This window comes from Indicator indicator, chromosome 33 (assembly GCF_027791375.1).
Source record: "Indicator indicator isolate 239-I01 chromosome 33, UM_Iind_1.1, whole genome shotgun sequence".
NCBI lineage: Eukaryota > Metazoa > Chordata > Aves > Piciformes > Indicatoridae > Indicator > Indicator indicator.
The window spans coordinates 6,703,002-6,723,132 of record NC_072042.1 but is presented as its reverse complement, the minus strand read 5'-3'; the positions used below and the strand labels follow the sequence as shown (position 1 = coordinate 6,723,132).

Here is a 20,131-nt window from a genome sequence, read left to right as displayed (position 1 = left end):
CCCTCCCTTTTTTAAGCTTGAGAAATCCACCAACTTCCCTCAGTCCCTCAGCACCAGCAGGCCAAGACATGAAGCAGTGCTCAGCACCCGAAGCAGTGCTCAGCACCCAGCCTCCAGGCCCAGCCATCACTCCAGCAGTGAAGCAGGTCAGGGCTGCTCTGCCTCACTCCCCTGGCTTGTGGAATCGGTTTCAAGGTTCCAAACATCACCCTTTAGAAACTCACAAGAGAAACTGATTTTTATATTAAGGTACTGAAAAATGGAACTCACTCATGTCCACAAATCCTAGAATTTTAGAGGTGAATACACAACCAAGAGGCGATTCATCATCATCATCATCTCAGCATCAACAGCCAATGGGGATTCAATTATTGGCTGCCAAAGTGCTCAGATAACAGAGTTTCAGTTCTGCAACTGGAGCAAGGCTGGATTTTCTTCTGACTTTTTCCAGTAGGTCACAGTTTGACCCCAGCCACTTTCTATTCCTCTGATCTTATGCTAACACACAGACCTCAGACTAATGCACAAAAGGCAAACTGGACATTGGCTAAACCACTTCAGACACCTGCTTCTGACCAGGAGTTACTTGGAGCTCCTGTGAAGTTCAAATCAGGAAGCATCTTAAATAATGTTACCCTTTTCATAGAACCACAGAATGGCTCAGGTTGGAAGGGACCTCAGAGCTCATCTCCCCCAACCCCCCCACCATGCCCAGGGACACCTCTCAGCTACACTCAGCTGCTCAAGGTCTCATCCAAACTGCCCTTGAACACCCCCAGGTAGGAGGCATCCACAGCCTCCCTGGGCAGCCTGTGCCAGAGTCTCACCACCCTCCTGCTGAAGAACTTCTTCCTCAGCTCCAGTCTAACCCTGCTCTGCCTCAGCTTCAAGCCATCCCCCCTTGTCCTGTCTCTAGACACCCTCGGGAAGAGTCCTCTGCAGTCTTCCTGGAGGATCCCTTCTCTCCTTTGGGGAGATTTTCTGTAAATCCAGGATCCAAAGTTCCACCAGTGGGAAAAAGATAAGCAGGTTTTCTCTAGCAGCCACAGAGTGAACTCTGCCTCCCTGGCTGAACACAAGTCAGTAATTACCCTATTAACATTTCCCAGCAAGAGGCCAGTCCACACTTCTCAGAGGACTTTCCCAAGCACCACTCTTACTAACTCTTCAAATTGATTGAAACTGACCAGAGTTCCACTTACAGGATCTGTCTTTATGGAACGTTTGGTTCCTGAAAGAAATCCATCAGAAGGTGGTGAGCTGGTGGGGAAACCAAACGAGAGCCCCACACCCCAAACCCTCCCTGCAAACAACCCCACAGGACCCAGGGCTCCTGCACAGGCACGAGCAGGGTCCTGGGGATTTGCTGTTTGAGAGGAGCAGGGTTGGAAGCTGCTGAGCCTGGCTGTGTTTTAAACAAAGTGCATTTGTTGATCTCATCTTTCCTTCCCAGCCTGACTTTAAGCCCTCCTTAACAAATTCAACAAATCCAGCTTATCGAGTCACTGGATTACAGGTCCTTTCTTCAGTCAGTTGTTGTCTCTGACACATGGCCACCCTGCTTATCACACCACATTATTGGAGCCACTCTCATGACCCTCAGTAGCACATTTCAACCACTACCATATCTAAAGACAACACACAACTGGTTTCCTGCAGTCCTCAGGACCTGCCCAAAGGCAGAAGCAGCTCACAGTAACCAAGGCAGAAAGGTGCTCCCATTAGCAGCTCATTGCTCTGGACTGGTGGAAAGCTGTAGGACAAAGCACCCAAAACAAGAAAGCTGCAAACCCCGAGGTGGGCTGAGCTGCCACAGGGGGAAACTCTTCATGTCGTTAGCACCAGGTCAAAGCCTGCCCACAGCCAGGCTCTCCCAGCACCTTGTCCTGCTCAAAGGCAGAAGCGACTCAAGGGCAGGCCCCTCATGAACCTGTCTGCAGGTTGTGCAAGCAGCAAGAGGGATCCCCAGGACATAAAGATGAGGCAACAGCCAGAGGATTCATTTCCCTCTGCCTCCAAGCTCTCTTGCCAGCACAACGCTGATGTTGTGACCAAACAGTTTCGAAACCCCACCACGTCCTGCTCTGCAGGGGCTCCAGGTGGCAGGGAGGGAAGAGCCCAAGCCTAGGCTGAGTACCCATGGCAGGGCTGTCTCTCAGTGCCAGCTGGATGCCACACGTTGTCCCTATCTGACAACCCAACCCTGCCAGGGGGATTTAGCTGGGCAGGCAGTTCCCTCTTTATCAAACAGACCCTGATGTGGAAGCTTCCATGGCTATTGTCACCCAGCAGGAGCTTCTGACAAACATTCACCAGAGTAAGGCAAAATGAAGGCAGGGTCAGGATTCTTCTGCAATAGCTGCAGAGGAGTGCAGCTGCCAGGCATGTCCCAGGCAGTCCCTGCACTCTGCTGTTCAGATGGGCAAAACGATCTCTGACACCCCCAATAGTTTACATTTATGGATGAAAATAGAGCATTTCCTTCTCTCCAAATCCTGAGGGAAGCAGACAGTCTCTCTCAGAATTCAACCAACTCACCACAACATTTCCCCAGTGCCACTGTCTGACTCCTCCCAAGACCTAAGCAACACCAAGATGTGAAGAGAACTGCTGCTTGGCTGCACAGGAGCTGATCCCAGGGAACCAGTCACAGTGGTAAGGAGGTGGTGTTCCTTTAAAGATGGAAACAAACTTCCTTCCTGAACATTAAATCAGGCTTCAAGTTTAGCCAACCTCCTCCTTCTGGCTCTGCTCAGCTGGAGGCAAGTCAAGAAGGAAATGGTTCAGTGTCTCCTTACAGCCTTCTCGTTCCAGCCCTCCTTACACACGAGCTGTACCACAGCAATGGGACTGGGCCAACAGCAAGCCATAAAAAAACAAACCAAGAGGAGGAAGGGCTAGGATGGAAGAGCAAAATCATCCTAAGTGTCACCACCACTTAAGTGATCTCATCTCAATCAGTAAAGGAGCAGCTGCTCCACATCCCCAGCAAGATGCAAAATATTTGCACTGAGCAGCAGAGAAAACCTGAAAGGGCTCCAGCAGCCCTGTGAATGCATCCAGACAACTGTGACCTGTGGCAAACTGCAGCCAGGCAGCTACTTCCCTCTTTCCTTGAAAAGCAGCAGCCCTGATCTCAGGGACAGATGTCTTTTGCCACTGACCAGGGCAGAGGTTTTCCAGCCCTTCAGGAAGATGCACTGCAGGAGGCTCACTGGAGCTTCCTTTCCAGAATGAAGTTGGTTTTATCAGTTCATTAAAAGCTCTTTCTGCAGAGATCTGCTGGGTGCTGGTGCACACTCAAACCTTGCTAAGGCACCTCCAGCACAGCTCCTAGCTTCCTACAAACTATTTCTTGCTGGCTCTTCATCCATAAAATGCAGCATTGCAGGTTTCTACCCACTTGTGTCTGAAAGCTCAACCTGGATTTGAATACCTTGATTTGAATATCTGTCTTGTTTTACACCACAACAGAACCCCAGAATGGCTCAGGTTGGAGGGGTAGAGCTGCTGGCCACCACTGTGTCTCAGCACACAGAGCTCCATCTTGTCCAGGGCAGCTGCCTGGCTGCTTTAAGAGCTGCATGCTGGGGCCTGCAGCCTCTCCAAGCCATGTTTCAGAAGTCCCAAAGCTCTCCCTTGCTCCTGCAGAAGAGCTGAGTTTACTTGAAAGCAGGCAGAACACAACTAAGGGAAGATCAAAACAATCCAAGAGCTCCTGAGTTCAGGAGTCAGCCTGTGAAGAGATGGGCAGCCTCAGGGGAAGGTAGCACAGAACTCTGCTCCATCAGCCTTGCCTCCCACACTCTGAATTCAAACTCAGAGGTCACTGCTGGACATTACCTCTGCTTCAGGATGGGCTACAGGGGTCAGGCAGCTGTCACTGCCCAAAGCCTCACCCTTACCCCAGCCAGGAGCCCTGGGGCCATCATTTCCTAATCACATCCAAGAGTATCTGAACATGGCCCTGACCTTCCCAGCAGCCTGCACTGGGCTCAGCCCTGGTGTCACCTCACTAGGAAGCAACTCAGCTCACCTCAGGCCCTGTCCAGCCCTCCTGGCCCTGCAGTGCTTCACAGGAGGGATCCAAACCAAGGCAGCAAAGCTTTGTTTTGCTCACAGAAGAAAAGTTCTTGCACTTCTCAATCCAGCAGCTGACAAACTCAGCTGCTATTTCTGTGGAGTTTATGGAGCCTTCTCTTATTTTAGCCTTAGAACTCAGCCTTCAAGACTGCTTCAGCTCCATGGAACCAAAAATATTTGGAGTTGCAGTAATGACAATTTACCATCTGCACCGAGCAGGGATGCACTTGGGAACCCTGCAACAAGTTAACAACCAACCTCCAGCATTCAGACCCAAACCATCTATCTGCACCCAGAGGGCACCGAAGATACTAAGAGAGCCTTCAGCAAGCCAACACTGTCACAGAATCACAGCATGGCTCAGGTTGGAAGGGACCTGAGCCTAACCCTGCTCTCCTCCAGCTTCCAACCATTCCCCCTCGTCCTGTCTCTAGACCCCCTCATGAAACTCCCTCTGCAGCCTTCCTGCAGGATCCCTTCAGGTAGTGGAAGGCAGCTCTCAAGTTCCCCTGGAGTCTTCTCCAGGCTGAACACCCCCAGCTCCCTCAGCCTGGCCTCATGGCAGAGCTGCTCCAGCCCTTGGATCATCCTTGTGGCCTCCTCTGGACTCATTCCAACAGCTCTGTGGCCTTCTGCTGGGGACACCAGAGCTGGAAGCAGCACTCGAGGTGGGGTCTCACCAGAATGTTTCAGTTTCACTACATGTGGCCAGCCCCACAAGAACCCCAGCCCCACACTGACCAGGGTCCCTCTCACTTAAAAATAGTAATAATCATTTCTTTGAAGGCCCCCAGCCCTTGGCTGGTGATTTCTGAAGCCTGGGTCCACTGCCCCATGCTCGCTTCTACCCTTGGGCTTTTATTTCATCTACCCCAGAAAAGCCCAGCTTGCTTCTGAAGCAACATGAAGGTGGGGAGTTGCTCAGCAAGTTACAAGCAGAGTGTGCTGGCAGCTGCTGAGAAGATACAAACCTTCAGCACTGTGCCAGTGCTATGGGGGAGGAGGAACAGCCAATGCTGAAAAGCCTTCCCTGCTCTCAGAACAGGTAGAACAAGAACTGGAAGACAACTCAGCTAAGGGAGGATGAGCCATGGCTGTAGCTTGGCAGCACTTTATTGCCATTGACAGTGATCAAAGTTAACCTGGGCACATGGTCCCCATGCAGTGCCAGCGCTGCCCTGGCACACTGCACTCACCAGGAGAGCCACCAGAGCTGCCCCCCTGAGGCAGCAGATCACACCAGGAGCAACCCATGCAGCCTGCCTGAGGAGCTCTTTGCCTGGAGAAGCAGAAGGGAGGCAAAGGGTTAAGGGCCAAGGCAGAGCTGGAAGCCAAAGAGCACTGGATTGCTCTGGGACATTTCATACAACACTAATCACTTCATCTGATTTCCATTCCTGACACCAAATCAGCACTGAGCTTTTCAAAGGAAATCTTGTCCTAGATTGCAAGGTAATCAATCACAATTAACGTGGAAACAAGCTCTGCAACACTGCCATGCCCTGGGAGCTGAGCAGGGAGGCCAGAGAAGGCTGCTAGGGAAGTCCTTTGGGCTCTCCTGCACAGCCAGCCAGGTGCTCTGCTGCTTCTCCAGAGCAGGAGTTGAAGAATTGCTTCTTGTGCCATTTCTGCTGTGAACCCTCACCCAGCACTGGCACAGGCACCACCTCCAAGTCACAGACTGGTTGGAAGGGACCTCTGGAGATCACCCAGTCCAACCCTCCTACCAGAGCAGGATCCCCCAGGGCAGGTGTCACAGAACACATCCAGGTGGGGTTGGAAGCTCTCCAGAGAAGGAGACTCCAACAACCTTTCTGGGCAGCCTGCTCCAGGGCCCTGCACCCTCACAGTGAGGAAGTTTCTCCTGTTCAGTGAGCTGCTTTGTGTCCCAGGTGTAAGCCCCCCTGTCCAGAGAAGATGATCCCTTAGTTGGAGCATGAACCTTGATTTTGAGAGCTGCAGCTCTGAGCACCTGCTGTGAAGATTTGCTGTGCCCCCAGTTGCAGGGTGGCTTCTGCTCCTGCTAGCTCCTTGTTGGGCTATCACCATAAGCTGAAAGACAAGGAGAGGAGAGACCTTGATGCCCAGTGCTTCCTGTCACAGCACTGCCCAATTAGCCACACACAATTTACTGCTCCATAATGTCCAAATCCATTCCAGGCAGCAGCTGCCCTGAACCCTTTCCACTGAATCCAAAGCACTACAACCACCACAAGCCCTCCACCCAAGAGCAAGCAATGAGGAGGCCACAAAGATGATCCAAGGGCTGGAGCAGCACTGCTGTGAGGCCAGGCTGAGGGAGCTGGGGGTGTGCAGCCTGGAGAAGACTCTGGGGGGACCTTAGAGCTACCTGCCAGTACCTGAAGGGATCCTGCAGGAAGGCTGCAGAGAGACTTTTCATGAGGGTGTCTGAGACAGGCCAAGGGGGAATGGTTTGAAGCTGAGGCAGAGCAGGGTTGGACTGGAGCTGAGGAAGAAGTTCTTCAGTAGGAGGGTGGTGAGACTCTGGCACAGGCTGCCCAGGGAGGCTGTGGATGCCTCCTGCCTGGGGGTGTTCAGTGCCAGGCTGGATGAGACCTTGAGCAGCTGAGTCTAGCTGAGAGGTGTCCCTGGGCATGGTGGGGAGGTTGGAGCAGATGAGCTCTGAGGTCCCTTCCAGCCTGAGCCTTTCCGGGATTCCATGATTTTGGGGATTTTTTTATAACAGAAACAATCACCCAGACACCCTCCCAGCTCCCCCAGCATGCCCCTGACCACCCCACAGCCCTGGCTGCCACAGCACAACCAAAGCAGCTTCCTGGCACATGTGATGCAACTCAGTAAACTGCCCTTGAATGGGACCAGCCCTGCTAGTTCCACAGTCAGAGATTTCCTTCAAAGGCAAAAAAAAAAAAAAAAAACCAAAAAAAAAACCACCAAACCCAAAACCAAAACCCAACCACCCAACAAAACCCAAACAAAACCAAACCAATCTATCATTTTAACTAATTCCAGCACTTCCATCCTTCCGACAGATCTTCTGCAGAGAGCTAAGAACTTCTCTTCAAACCATTTCACAGCAGCACATCTGAGGGAGGACCAGCTCCAGTCTGGCACTGGTTTAATCATTTACATTGGGTTAATGAATACCAGAGTCCCCTCCTGAGTTTGTACCGGGTGCATAGTCCTACAGCCACCTGGACTTTAAATCCATCATCAGACTGTTATGAAGGATGAAACTCCAAAGAAGCCTCCAGGAAGGATCTCACACAAGTACAGAGGGAGCCTGGAAGGAGCTGAGGTGGCCCTGCAGGACAGCCCAAACCCCTCCACACCTGCAGCTCCAGGCCTCTGCCATGTACCTGGCAAAGCTTATCTCAAGGGAGCAGAGGACAGCCAGGAGGCCATAGGTTTAAAAGCAGGTTACATACTGCAGCCTCTGCTCCCTGCTCCTAGAGACCAGGACAAGAGACACTCAAGAAGATTTCAGTTGAGTGTTTTCCCTGCTGTCAGGTGCCAAGGGTAACAGCACTGAAACAGACTGTGGCAGCTCCCTGGCACTTGTCTCTGCCTGCCCTGTTCTCAGGCAGAGCTGGTCCTGGCCTCAAGCAGCCCAGGGGAGCTCTCCAGTTCAGGGCCAGACCTTTGTTCAACGAGAGGAACACAGCCACCTGCAAAGGCAAGGCAGGCAGGGACCCAACACCAAGGTGCTGCAGGCAGCACAGACCTCACCAAACCCAGCCCAGACAGGGCCAGCTGGGCAAAGTCAGCCCAGAACAGCCTCTCCTCTGCTGTGCCTCCTGCTTCTCAGCACAGCTGCCCATGCTGGAAGCACTGCTCTGGACACTGACAGTGTTCAGAAAGCACAAAGCCCCTGCCAGCCACTCGGCCTGGCCCTGGCCATGCACTGCTCCGAGGGGAGGGCATCCCAGACCTCAGCCCTGGCTGGGGCAGAGCAGCTCTCCCACCACAGTGTCTGGAGCTGCAGCTGTGGCCTGAGTGCAGGATTTCAAACATTCCTGCTCAGCTATTCACAGGCAAGGTGCCAGAGTGGTGCTGACATCAGAGGGGAAATGGAGATTTTCAGGGTTTCTCTTAGTCAAACCTGAATGAAATTTCCCAAGAGCAGGGGGAGGGAAGTCCTTGCTTCACACAGGAATTCTCCAGGGGGAAATTCCAGAGTCCTTCAGCCTCCAAGAATTTATCTTGGAGAAGAGCTGCAGAATCTCTGCAGATGGGAAGCCAATGCTACCTGAGTCTGACACTGGTGACCACTGAAACCCTCTCTCCCTTCCAGCCACATGCAGGAGGTGCCCATCACATCCCAAGTGCTCTTCAGTCCCTTCTGGCTGCCCACATGGCCAAACACACCTACGGGGCAAGCCCCCAGCAGGGATCTGCTGCAGGAGCTGCATCAGGGACTCCCACAGCTTCCCTCAAACTCTTCCCCACACCTAACCCTGCAGCTTCTTGGGTCAGTTGGAGCATTTTAATTATCCAGGAGGAGATAAAAAGAGAGAAGAAGGAAAAAAAAGCAAAGCAGAAGCGAGCAGCAATTTGTCCTTGCAAGAGTTTCAGCTGCCCTCAGCCAGCTTCAGGAGTGATGCCACGCTGGTGACTGCATGGAATGCCAACAGCTGTAATGCAGCAGTGGCTCTGCCCTTATTTACAAACTGATTTTTCATGGGAATTTCATAGGATTTAGCACAGCAACTCTTCACCCTCCCCAGCCTCTCATAAGAAGAGGTCTTCACCATGTTTACAGAATTGACTAGTCTCCTTTATTTTCTCCTCCCCATTTCTGTTCCCTTTTTCCACCCCCCCTAAAAACCATAAAGAACATCAGAAATCAGATCCTAGCTCCAGTGATCATTTTACTCTGAACACAGAGTGCAAAAAGATTATTTGTTGAGCAACTCTGGAGCAGCTTTTGTTCAGTTTATCTATCACTGTGGAGCATCCTTTACACCCTGCCACTGCAAGCTCATGCCCACACTGTGTGAATACTTACTGAGCTGTCACTTCCACTCAGAAATATTCCAGCAACACCACCCTGGCAAACCTGGAAGTGCTTTTCTTGATGGAGTAAAAAAAAAAAAAAAAAAAAAAAAACCACAAAACAAAACAAAACAAACAAAAAACCCAACCCAACCCCTCCAAAAATGCTCAAGTTGCAGGACTCAGCTGCTGAGTCCTGACCCTGGCAGTGCAGGTACACAGAAGAAGAGCTAAGAAATGGGAACCCCTCTCTCATCCATATGTTAACACAAATTAGCATCTGATTAAGACACTCCAGGAACTGCTAAACTATGCAATGAGCTCAGTCCTGAGAGCAGCAGCTCCTCCTGTTCCAGCCCTGCTGCTTCCCCTCCAGGAGCCTCTCAGGGCAGGCTTGGGTTCTGCTCCTCTGAGCACACAACTTGAAAGGGTCTTAACAACACATCCAGCTCCAGCCACATCCCAGGGAGGAAAGATGCTCTCAGCACTTACAGCACAGGAGGAGGCTCAGAAGAGACACAGTGCATTCTCCACCCTGTCCCAGCCCTGATGCCTCACCTTGGCAAGCTCCCACATCAGCATCTCAGCTGCTTCCACCGAAAAAGTCACTGGAAGAAGCCAGGACCTCACTTCCTCCTCTCTCTCTTCACGCCAGGGCAAGACAGAAGAGTGCCTGAAACCCAGCTTAGAACTCAAGACCTCACATTCCTCCTGGGCACACCAGGGCAAGAAAAAAGAATGCCTGAAACCCAGTTTCTGCAGAACTTCAGCCCCAAGGACAGCAAAGACAGCCAAGAGAGCCGAGATGGCATCAAACTGATGATTGGAATTCTCCTGGAACCAACTTACAAACACAGCAATGGTCCTCCTGAGCCCACAGAGCCTCTCCTCAGGTGCCCAACCCCTCTGCTTTTGCAGCCACTAAAAGCAGGAACAAAAAGGGATCAGAACTCCTCTCCAGTCACCGGGACCCAGAGGGATGTGTGGCAGCTCTGGCCCAGCCTGCCAAAGCAAAAGGCTTTTTCCCTCCAATCCCACCTGTCACTCACTCCTAGCTGGAGATTTACAGGCTTTGGCCAGAAGACATCCAGGATAGTTTTACCAGGGCAGATAAATTAAAGGCTGAGCCTCTGACACCAGCACACAGCAGAGAAACTTTCACAGGACTTCTCAAAACCATTGTTCCCCCCAGCAATGTATTTCCTTTCTTTTCCCCCAGAACAAAGGGGGAGATGGCATTCTGCATTCTTGCTGATGCTCTGAAGGCCCTTCCAGAGAGAAAAAGCAAGCAGCAGCAATGCTAAATACCAACAAGGTTATCTTTGTCACCCCCCACCCCCCACAACTCCACTTGCTGCCCTCAGTTTCTGCTTTGCTACTGCTGCTCCTTGAGAGTCTGAAGCATTCTTGGCAGGCACTGGACAGTGGCATGCTGCTGAGCTTCCCCCCAGAGCAATCCAGCACACAGGAGGTACAATTCAACACAAAAACTCCCAAAACCTAAAGAACTCAAAACTGACTGGAGAGAGAATTTCAACCACCCCCAGTGAAAACTGTAAAGGGCATCCTTGGCCTTTAATGTTTTAACCACCCAGATCACAGATCCTACTCAGGAGGTAAGAAACTGCATTTCTGACCTAGGGGTGCTCCTTTGGGGAGAAGAGGAAGAAAAACAGTGGAGAAGTCACAGAAGCACAGAATGCATCTGGCTGGAAGAGACCTCCAAGATCATTCAGCCCAAGGCATACAGGAGGCAAGAGACACAATGAACAGCTGCCCTCCTGAGCCTGATGTTGGGCATCAGCTTCTTCCTGCTGGGTTCTTCAGTGCAGTTGTCAGGAAGGCTCCTACAAGAGTCTCATGGAGCACCCCTGGGGTTTGGTGTTCGCTGGAGAGTGTCCTCAAGGCCAAGGGACCCTCCAGCAAGGCTGCAGAGGACTTTTCATGAGGGTGTTGAGACAGACCAAGGGGGAATGGTTTGAAGCTGCGGCAGAGCAGGGTTAGAGTGGAGCTGAGGAAGAAGTTCTTCAGTAGGAGGGTGGTGAGAGTCTGGCACAGGCTGCCCAGGGAGGCTGTGGAAGCCTCCTGCCTGGGAGTGTTCAGAGCCAGGCTGGGTGAGGTCTTGAGCAGCTGAGTCTGGCTGAGAGGTGTCCCTGGGCATGGTGGGGGGGTTGGAGCAGAGGAGCTCTGAGGTCCCTTCCAGCCTGAGCCATTCTGGGATTCTATGAACACAGCAAGTTAGGAAATCAGCAAGACACAGCCACACAACACAGCACTGGAGGCTCAGCCTCACCCCTACCCCAGTTTCTGACATTATTTCAGAAAAGGGAAGAAGTTCTGCCTGTTTGTTGAACAGCTGCTCAGGAAACAGGAGCTGCAGCAGGTCAAAGAAATTGACCTGGCCAGGCAGTTTTAGGCAACCAGTAAATATTCCAAGCCAGACCAAAAGGCTGAGAAAGTCAAATGCACAAACCCTGCAGAAACCCCATGTCTGTCTTGCACCCAGCACCACGATCACAGAGACACCACCTGCAGAGACCCTGTCCCAGCCCACAGAGTAAGGACTGAGGGAGCATTTCAGTTACCCTTGGCCACAGGCAGGTTCTGGAGCTTTGCTAACCACATCTCACCACACAACAGTCCTGTGGCTTGTCCCAGGCTTCCCAGTACCCTGTGGCTTGTCCCAAGGTTTCCCAGTAAACTGCTGGTGATAAGAGCAGGGGAAAAGAAGCTCCAGCTGAAAGTCAGGATTGAGATTTGCTGTTCTGGATCCTACACATATCCTGCCTGGAAGCATTGCTCATCTCCAAACCAAGCACCCTGGGGATGGTATTTCAGCAAACAAGAGATTTGAGACAATCAGGCAGCTGCTAGAGAGCTTCGACCTGTTAGAAAAGGCAAAGTCATCAGCACCTTCAGTGTCCACACCAGGATTAATTACACCTCGATGCCAGCACTACACCAGCACACCTCTCCTGCTTTTTCAAAGCCTAGAACCAGTCGCTCAGAGGCAAACCCTACCCCAGAAAGAGAGGCTGCTGCACTCTTCTTTCTGTTGGGAAGCCCTGGTGTGTGCTGCACACCTGAGGAGCAGTGCAAGGGCTGCTAACATTACAGTGCCAGGCAAGGAAAAACCCTGTGGCAGGAGCCAAGAGGAGCCAGGGCTCGAGTTCTGATTCCAAGATAGCTCAGCTCGTTGGCAGCTCAGAGCCACTCGGTGCCAATTCACTTTAAAAAACATATTTCCAGCAACATTCTTCATGCCTTGTTTGCTGAAGTCAAGATCCAAATCAATAAATAAAATAAATAAATAAGAAACAGCTACTGGATGGCAAGGGGCCCAAAAGCTTTTTCTTTTCTTTTTGGTGTTAATTAACATAAGGATTTTTAAACTGCCGTATAGCAGAGGCCCGGAGATGGCAGTGGACCCGTGGAGAGGTTATCCAAGATGTCAATGTTTAATGTGATCCAAAGACATCTCCTGTTACAGGAGCTGTTGCTCTCTGCAGCAGAAGTCTGCCCAGTGAGAAATGCTCCTCTGCTAAAGGCAGGGAAGTTCCTTCTCCAGGCAGCTTCCTTCAAGTCCCAGGACACTGGGAATGCAAATTATTAATAACTGCTCCATGCTCTGAGAGGAAGGAGGCGGGGTGGAAATAAATACATGGTGGAGCTGGAAAATTTGAAAGCTAAGATCCCTGGCCTGGTTCCTTGCAAGCCATTCCCACAGCAAACCACAGATTTCTCATCCCACACTCTGTGTAACAGCCACCAGAGCTCCTGAGCCCACTCCACGTTTCCCACCTACAAAAGTCAAGCAGAAGCAAACCTGCCAAGCCCTGACCAACACAGAGCATGGCTATCTGCAGAGGGGCTCAGCACCACAGCCCTGGGGCCAGCCAGGGGGCAAAGGTGTGGTGAGTAAGGCTACAGAGCAGAGTCTACCTCTGTGTCAGTCTCTGCACTCTCACTACAGGAAATGCTCAAACAGCTTTCACACCAAGAGTTCCCCTGCCTGGGACAAGCAATGTGCTCCAAGTGCCCCTGTGGCATCACTCACAAATCAGGAGTGTCAACAGCTAAAGGCACTGCTCCCATCTGCCTCTTCCTGCCTCCTGACCTCCAAACTTCAGCTTTGCTACCTCAAGATTCCCAAGCAGAGAAGCCCCAGAGATTCCCACAACATCTCCTCCAAGCCTGCCCTAAATGATGCTTCTCTTCCTGGTGTTTGGTCAGATGGATGACTCTGGTACTCCCTCAGCTCCACTCTGGCCTCCTGTTCTCCCTCAGCTTCTCAGAAGATAGCTAAGGACTCGCTCTGTTCATCCCTATACAAGACAAAAGACTCCAAGATGTAAATTCTCCCAATCTTGGGAATTTCACAGAATCCACAGTAAGCAGAGGCTCTAACTTAAGCCTGAATTGTTGTCATTATTAATCAGCTCTTTCTCGTGGGCAGCACAGGTAACATGTGGAAGCTTTTTTCATCGCACCAGGTAAGACTATTTGGGGTTTTTTTGTTTCCGTCAGCAAAAACAAAAGGAATTGTCAGTTTGTGCTCAATAATTGTCAGTTTGAGTTCAATAATCCTTGGCACAAAAAGGATTCTTGGGGGGGAAGCTGTTTGGTTTTCAGCACTGGGGGTGGTGGTTGGTGGTTTACTTTTCATATAGATTATTTGGACAACTTAAAGTTCAGCTCGTTCTCAGAACAACTCTTCATCAGGAATTCCAGGGGATGGGACTGGTCACTCAGGTACTATTAATACACCACACAGAGCACAAACATGAAGTGAAATTCGTTTTCCAATACCAAATAAGCTTCGCGGCCAAATCCCTGCTTGCAAAGTTCAATCTGCCACCCTGTCTTAGCACACCTCGTACCTAAACTGACATTTGGAGGGGACAGAAAAAGCACCTCCAAGTAAGCAGCCTCACATCCAAGCCCTCTGTTCGAGGAGCTGCAGGAACCCAGCCCCGTGGAGCTGGAATCCTCACCCAGGATGAGCGAGCGGCAGCAGACTGCTGAGCGCAGGCAGCTCAAGCTCCACTCTCCTGGAGAGAAGCTCAGCCTGACAGGGAAGACAACACAGGAATTCCAGGCACTGAGGGAGAGACTCTGCCCTCGGTAATCAAGAAACCAAAGTGAAACCCTTTTCAGATGGACACAAGAGAAGCCCTGAGCCAGGAGGGAAACTCTGGAGACTGCGAGTCACACACCATGCGGTGTCAGTTGTCACCCAGCCTGAAGTTAGAGCAAAGTACACAGAGCGAGAAGGGAAGGCTGAGAGTCCTGCGTGCAGCCACCAACAGCCCTTGGAGGTGCACAGAATGTTTGGTCTGAACCAAGGTTTGCAGCTACCAGCCCCTCTGCCTCCTGGGTCTAAGATGTCTGATGCCCAGGATGTGCTGTGCTGCCCTGCACGGCTCCTGGCCACCCAGACTGCCAGCAAGCAGATGACTCCACACACCCCATAGCAAACATCGCTCGCAGTCTCCTTTTCCCTATTTCCAGTCCTCCAGAAAGCAAAGAACTGTGGCACCGCTGGGCCTGACCACAATCAGCACCTGAACATCTCTAGCAAGTCCCTTTATGGATGGGGGAAGGAGACATCAGTGCTCACTCTGAAGTCCAGATGTGCCCCAAGACACACAACCAGAGCCTCAGGCCTGTCCTATGCCAACATCAGAGCATCTTCTTGGCTGGAAATGACCTTTCAGATCCTTGAGTCAAACCATCAAAGCTCTGCTGCATGTCAACAGAGAATCCACCACAAGTTTAGGTTTGGTTGTTTTGTTTTTCCCTGTAACATAACCACAGACCCCCTCCCAATATTCTCCATCCAGTAATGAATCCAAACAGCCTCTAGTTTTGAAAAGAGCCAAAAAAAACCAAAATAAAACGAGGCAGGAACAAAACCATCCTCAGCTCCATCAAAGAAATCAATTTATACCGAAGGGGAAAGTCACAGAACCAAAACAAACAAGCAAGGCCACTGTGCAGAGCAGCCTTGCCACTGCTCCCACAGCACAGCCCCCGGCCGCAGGCTGCACGAAACACCCAAAATAAACCCAAGGTACAGACACCTAAACGCCATCGCCGCCGCTTTTGTTCCGGGCACAATGCAACCAGGGCAGGCTAGCCGGGGCCGCACTCCCGCCGATGCCAACCCCAAGCGCCTCAAGGTCATGGCTGGTTCCGAGGAACGGGTTGGAGTGGGGGAGAGGGATGAAGAGGAGATGAGAAGGCTGCTGTTGGGCCGCCGTGGGTCCGGGGCTGGCGGAAAAGGCGAGTGTAGAAGTTTATGAGCTCATCAGGATTGTTGTACCATTACATCAGAGGCAATTATAAATGGCCAAGAGCAGGAGATGCGGAGCCAATCAGATCACAGATAGGATGTCAACCTAAGACCAACTGTCTCCTGGCTTTGACAGAAGGATTTTACCTCCATAATTCAAATCCCAAACCAAAGCGATCTGCACTCGCTGCTCCCATCGCCCGGCTCTTTCCCGAGCGCTCCCAGCCGCACCGCTCCATCCCCGCGGCCCCCACCGCTCGCCCCATAACGAATATGGCCCAGATCGCCCCGATCGACCCGCGGCCACCCGAGTGGACCTCGCTGGTCCTCACCGAGGGGTGCGGACCCCCCGGAGTGGGGGTGACCGGGGGTAGGGGGAGCCGGGCGGCGGGACCCGGGCGGAGGCACCGATGGCGGCGACGCTGCCGGGGCCACGCGTTGGCCCGGGCGGGCCTGCCCGCAGCCCTGGAACCCCGCGCCCGGCCTCGCCTGCCCCTCGTCGCCCTCCACCGGGGGCGGCCGACCTGCTCCCCGGCCAGAGCCCTCCGGAACGGGCCGGGGCCCCGCGGAGAACGGCGACAGCTCGCCGAAAGCCTCGCACAAAGGCTGGGGAGGGAGGAAGGGAAGGCGGCGAGGCAGCCATTTTAGAGCGAGCGAGCAAGCACAGACAATGGCAGCTCCCCGGCAGTGCCGGCCCGACGGGGGGAACCCGCAGTAGAGGCACCGTGTCCCACCGCCAGCACCCCAGGCCCCTCACCCCCCGCCGCCCCCGGCCTGTCCCGGTCCGTCCCGTCTCCCCCCCTCCACCCCCCGCCCCGACCCCGGCGCGCTGCCCGTCCCACGCGGCCCGTCCGTTACCTGCTGGCTCCGGCCGAGGCTCTGTCCCGCTCCGGCGCCGCCGCTGCTCCCGGGGCTCATGGGCGCGTGGTGGCTCCTCGACGGGGCGCCGCCGGACGCCGCGGCCCAGCCCTGGCTGTTGCCCCCTCCGTACTGCGAGACCATCTCCGCTGCGGCCGGGCCCTTGGCGGCGGCTCCCCCGTCCTGCGGCCCGCCGCTATAGTCGCCCCCGGGGTACCCCTGGTAGCCGCGGGCGGAGCTGGGGGAGGTGAGGAGCTGGTTGAGGGTGGGGGTCGCCGTGGGCTGCGGGGTGGCTCCCCCTCCTCCTGCACCGCCGGCGGCCGAGGGCCCCATGACCCCGAAGCGCTGCTGCTGGAAGGCGACGGCGGCGGCTGCGGGGGACTTGGCGCCGGTGGCCGCCGGAGCGGAGCTCTGCGCGCTGCCCCGGGGGGAGCTCAGGGCGTAGGCCTGGGGGGGAGGCGGGTAGGATCCGGCGCTGCGTCCGGCCCCGGCCGCATAGTAGGAGTTGTACTGGTGGTTGGGAAAGCCGTGCTCGGCGCCGCCGTGCGAGTTCTGGGGAGGGGGCGGCCCCGCGGGGGCTCCCGCCGGCCCCGGGTAGGACTGCTCCAGGCCCCCGCTCTGCAGCGCTGCCATGCCAGGGCTTTGTTGTCCGCCATGTTGGTGGAAGGCAGCAGCGGCGGCGGCCGCAGCAGCGGCGGCGGCGGCAGCCTGGGCGCCCCGGCCGTAGGGCTGCCCGAAGCCGTAGGCTGGCGGGGGCAAGGCGGCCGGGTGGGAAGGGGGAGGCTGCTGCGGCGGCTGCTGCTGCTGCGGCGCCCCCACCCCGTCGCTGCTGCCGCCGCCGCCGCCACCGGGCGGCTCCGGGAGGTTATTGTTCAGGGTGGCGGCGGCAGCGGCGGGCCTGGGGCCCGGGTTCCCGTTCGAGCTCTTCAGGTCGGACTCGGCCCCTGCGCCCCCTCCGTTGCTCTCGGCCCCGTCCTGCAGCTCCTTCCCCGTGGGGCCCTCGCTCTCCGCCTGCTTCTCGCCGCCGCCGCGCTCCGCCGCCGCCTCACCCCCCGCCTCCTCCGGGGGACAATCCCGCTGCTGCGCCTCCGCTTTCTTCAGTTCGGATGGAGCCGGGGCGCCCAGGCTGCTGGCGGCGGCGGGGGCGACCTGAGCAGCCATGATCCCCCCTCCCCACCCAGCCACCCCCCCCCGGACCGGTCCCCCCCGAGCTGCTCCCTGCCTGGCCGGCCGGCGTGAGGCCTCGCTGCTCTGCTGCTCCCCGCTCAGGCGGCGGCGGGCTCTTCAGGGCAGCGGGGGCTCATTCCCCCCCGGCCTGGTTGGCGAGGCGGGGAGGGCTCCGCTGGGCTGGGCTTCCCGGGGCCTGGCCCCGCTGTACCTCCTCGGTTGCAGCCGGCGGAGAAAGGGGAGGAGGAGGGAGTGGGGGGGAAGGAGGAGGAGGGGGGGGTGGGGGGGGGGGGGACCCGGGACGGGGCTCCCGGTGTGGGAGAGGCGGGAGGGAGGGAGGGGGAACACGGCGGGCGGGCGGGCGCCGTCCCCGGAGCCAGGCCGAGCGGCGGCGGGGCCGGACTGGGCGAGCCGCGCGGCAGCTCCCGACTCTGCTCCGCCGAGCGGGGCTCACTCCGACACGAGGCTCAGCACTGCCATTTTACCCAGCGCCGCGGCCGCCTGCCAAACCCGGAGCGGAGCCGAGCGCGGCCCGGACGGGAGCCTCCCCCCCAGTCACAAAGGAGGAGCGGACCGGCCCCGGCCGCTGCCGGCTCGGCGCGGCGGAGGCTGCCGCACGCAAAACCCGCAGCGGATCCGCGGAGCCGAGCCCGGCCGACTAGCTCCGGGCCGGGCGGGCGGCCGGCGAGGCGAGGGGGCGGCAGCGGGCCGCGGCCGGCGACACCAGCGGGCTGGCGGCGGAGGGGCAGCGGCCCGGCCTCGCTTACCTCGCCAGGGCACTTCCCGGGGCTGCGAGGCGACGGCCTCCAGCGGGAGTCCTCCGGCGGAGCGATGAGGGCGCTGGGCCACGTTGGCGGCCGCCGATTGTGGGGTGTCGGCGGGGAGACAGGCGATGGCCCGCGGGTTACCGAAGCGCCTCTGCTTTGTCCCTAGAAATTCCATTTAGAATTAGGCTTTGCAAACTCCTAGCAGTTGTCATTTCCTCTCGGCTGGTTGTGTCCCTCTGGAAATGGCGTTGGCGGTGTGCCAGAACTATAACTGCACACACGGACGGCCAAGAAAGCCTGGTTCCCTCTCCTGCCAACGCCAGGGCAGTGGGCACAGACCCAGGAACTCCCTCGGGGCAGCTGGATGGGGAGAACCAAAACCACCTGAACGTGTCTAGACACAACACGTTGAGCAATGGGTCGGGATGCTCCAGCGATCACGAAGGGCAACAAGGTGCTGAAGCTCCCCAGCTGCCAAGTGGTGCACTCACAATTAGCCCAAGCTCTTCTGCAACCCTTCTGTGGGTGCTTTCAAACCCAAATTCCCACCTCTGTGCTCATGGCCTTGCCCAGAGCAGCAAGAGGCAGGAGAAAAACACCTGGAACTCTATGCTGGACACAACCCGTCCCATGCCAGCAGGTTCTCTTGCTGCCTATCTGGCTTCAGATGGTGCTGGGCTGCAGAACGGTATGGGAGGTGCAGAAGGAAATTGTTATTTGGATAATAAAAAAGGGCTCTCAGAAATGAGGCCACAGCTGCCTAGCAAAGATGGTGAGTACAGGAGGGTTTGAAGATGTGCCCCCTCTACTGAACCTGGGTGGGTGCCTCCTTAGGAATGAGGAAATATTTGCAGAAGTGAAATTTAAGTAAATACAACTTGAAGGGGAAAGAAAAAAACAGAAAACAATGGATGGAGAGTCCAGAGACACTTCTGAGTGTGGAAGCTGCCATTTTAGAGCATCCTCTCCAAACAGAAAACTGGGCAGAAGTAGCCCCAGCCACCAGCCATGCAGGGACAGAAGCGCAGGACTCAGCCCCAGCCTGGCCACGGGGCACACCACAAGGAACCTCATCTGAACAACTCTGGTGGCTGTGGAAAGCAGAGGCTGGAGCAAGAGGCAAGGCAAGGTGCAGAAGGACTGAGTCATGGCCACTGCTCTCTGCCTGTCATGGGTGAACTGAAGGGTTTGGTGCTCGCTGCTGTCAGCTCAACCCAAACACTAATTATAAACCTTCCAGTAAAAGTATCATTTGGGAAGCAAGTGGCAGAACAAAGGGGTTGGTTCCAAAGCTGGAAAGTGGGAGAGGAGGGTGGTACATGGCAGGCAATAAAGAGCAACATTTGAAATGTTTTCTAGAGCAATAAAGTGCCCTGCAGGCTCCCGAGCAAAGCAGCCTCACCACTTCCCAGTCTGGACTGGGAGCAGATTCCACCTCAGCAAACTGGTCAGTTGGTGTCTCCCCACAGCTTAAACACACTGCTAGAAAAGGGCAATACGTGGTGCCATTGGCATTGGGATACTCTTCCCAGGCCTTAGGGAAGGTTGGAATCCCAGCACAGTTCTAGAGTCTCTCACAGGAGGTTCTGTGGCTCTGCTGATACCTGTGTGGACAGTAGAGCACCAGAACCACCAAGAGGAGTTTGAAAGTTATAGAATGTGCTAGAACAAAAAGTTGACCTAGGTGCTCCCTTCAATGGAGCTTCTCTTGTTTGATCAGACTCTGGGTTCTAGAAAGGCAAAGCAGCAGCAGGAAAAGCTCCCTCAGCATGTCAGGGAGGATCCTCATACAGGAGGCCCCATGGCTTTATTCATGGTTATGGTGGGCTGTGGCTCACCACAGCACCACAATGCTCCTCTTAGAATCAAGAAGGTTGGAAGAGACCTCAAGGATCATCGAGTCCAACCTGTCACCCTACACCTCATGCCTATCTAAACCATGGCACCAAGTGCCACGTCCAATCCCCTCTTGAACACCTCCAGG

General features: G+C 55.0%; 1 protein-coding gene across 2 annotated transcripts in view; it reads right to left on the bottom strand.

Annotated features, from left to right (window-relative positions):
• Nucleotides 1–17,374, bottom strand: part of ARID1A (AT-rich interaction domain 1A) — a 57,449-nt gene extending 40,075 nt beyond the window's left edge. For both annotated transcript variants that reach the window (XM_054395485.1, XM_054395487.1), the window contains exon 1: nt 16,214–17,374. In XM_054395485.1, coding sequence (XP_054251460.1) covers nt 16,214–17,374 — 1,161 coding nt within the window. The remainder of the gene's footprint in view (nt 1–16,213) is intronic.
• Nucleotides 17,375–20,131: the final 2,757 nt, after the last annotated feature.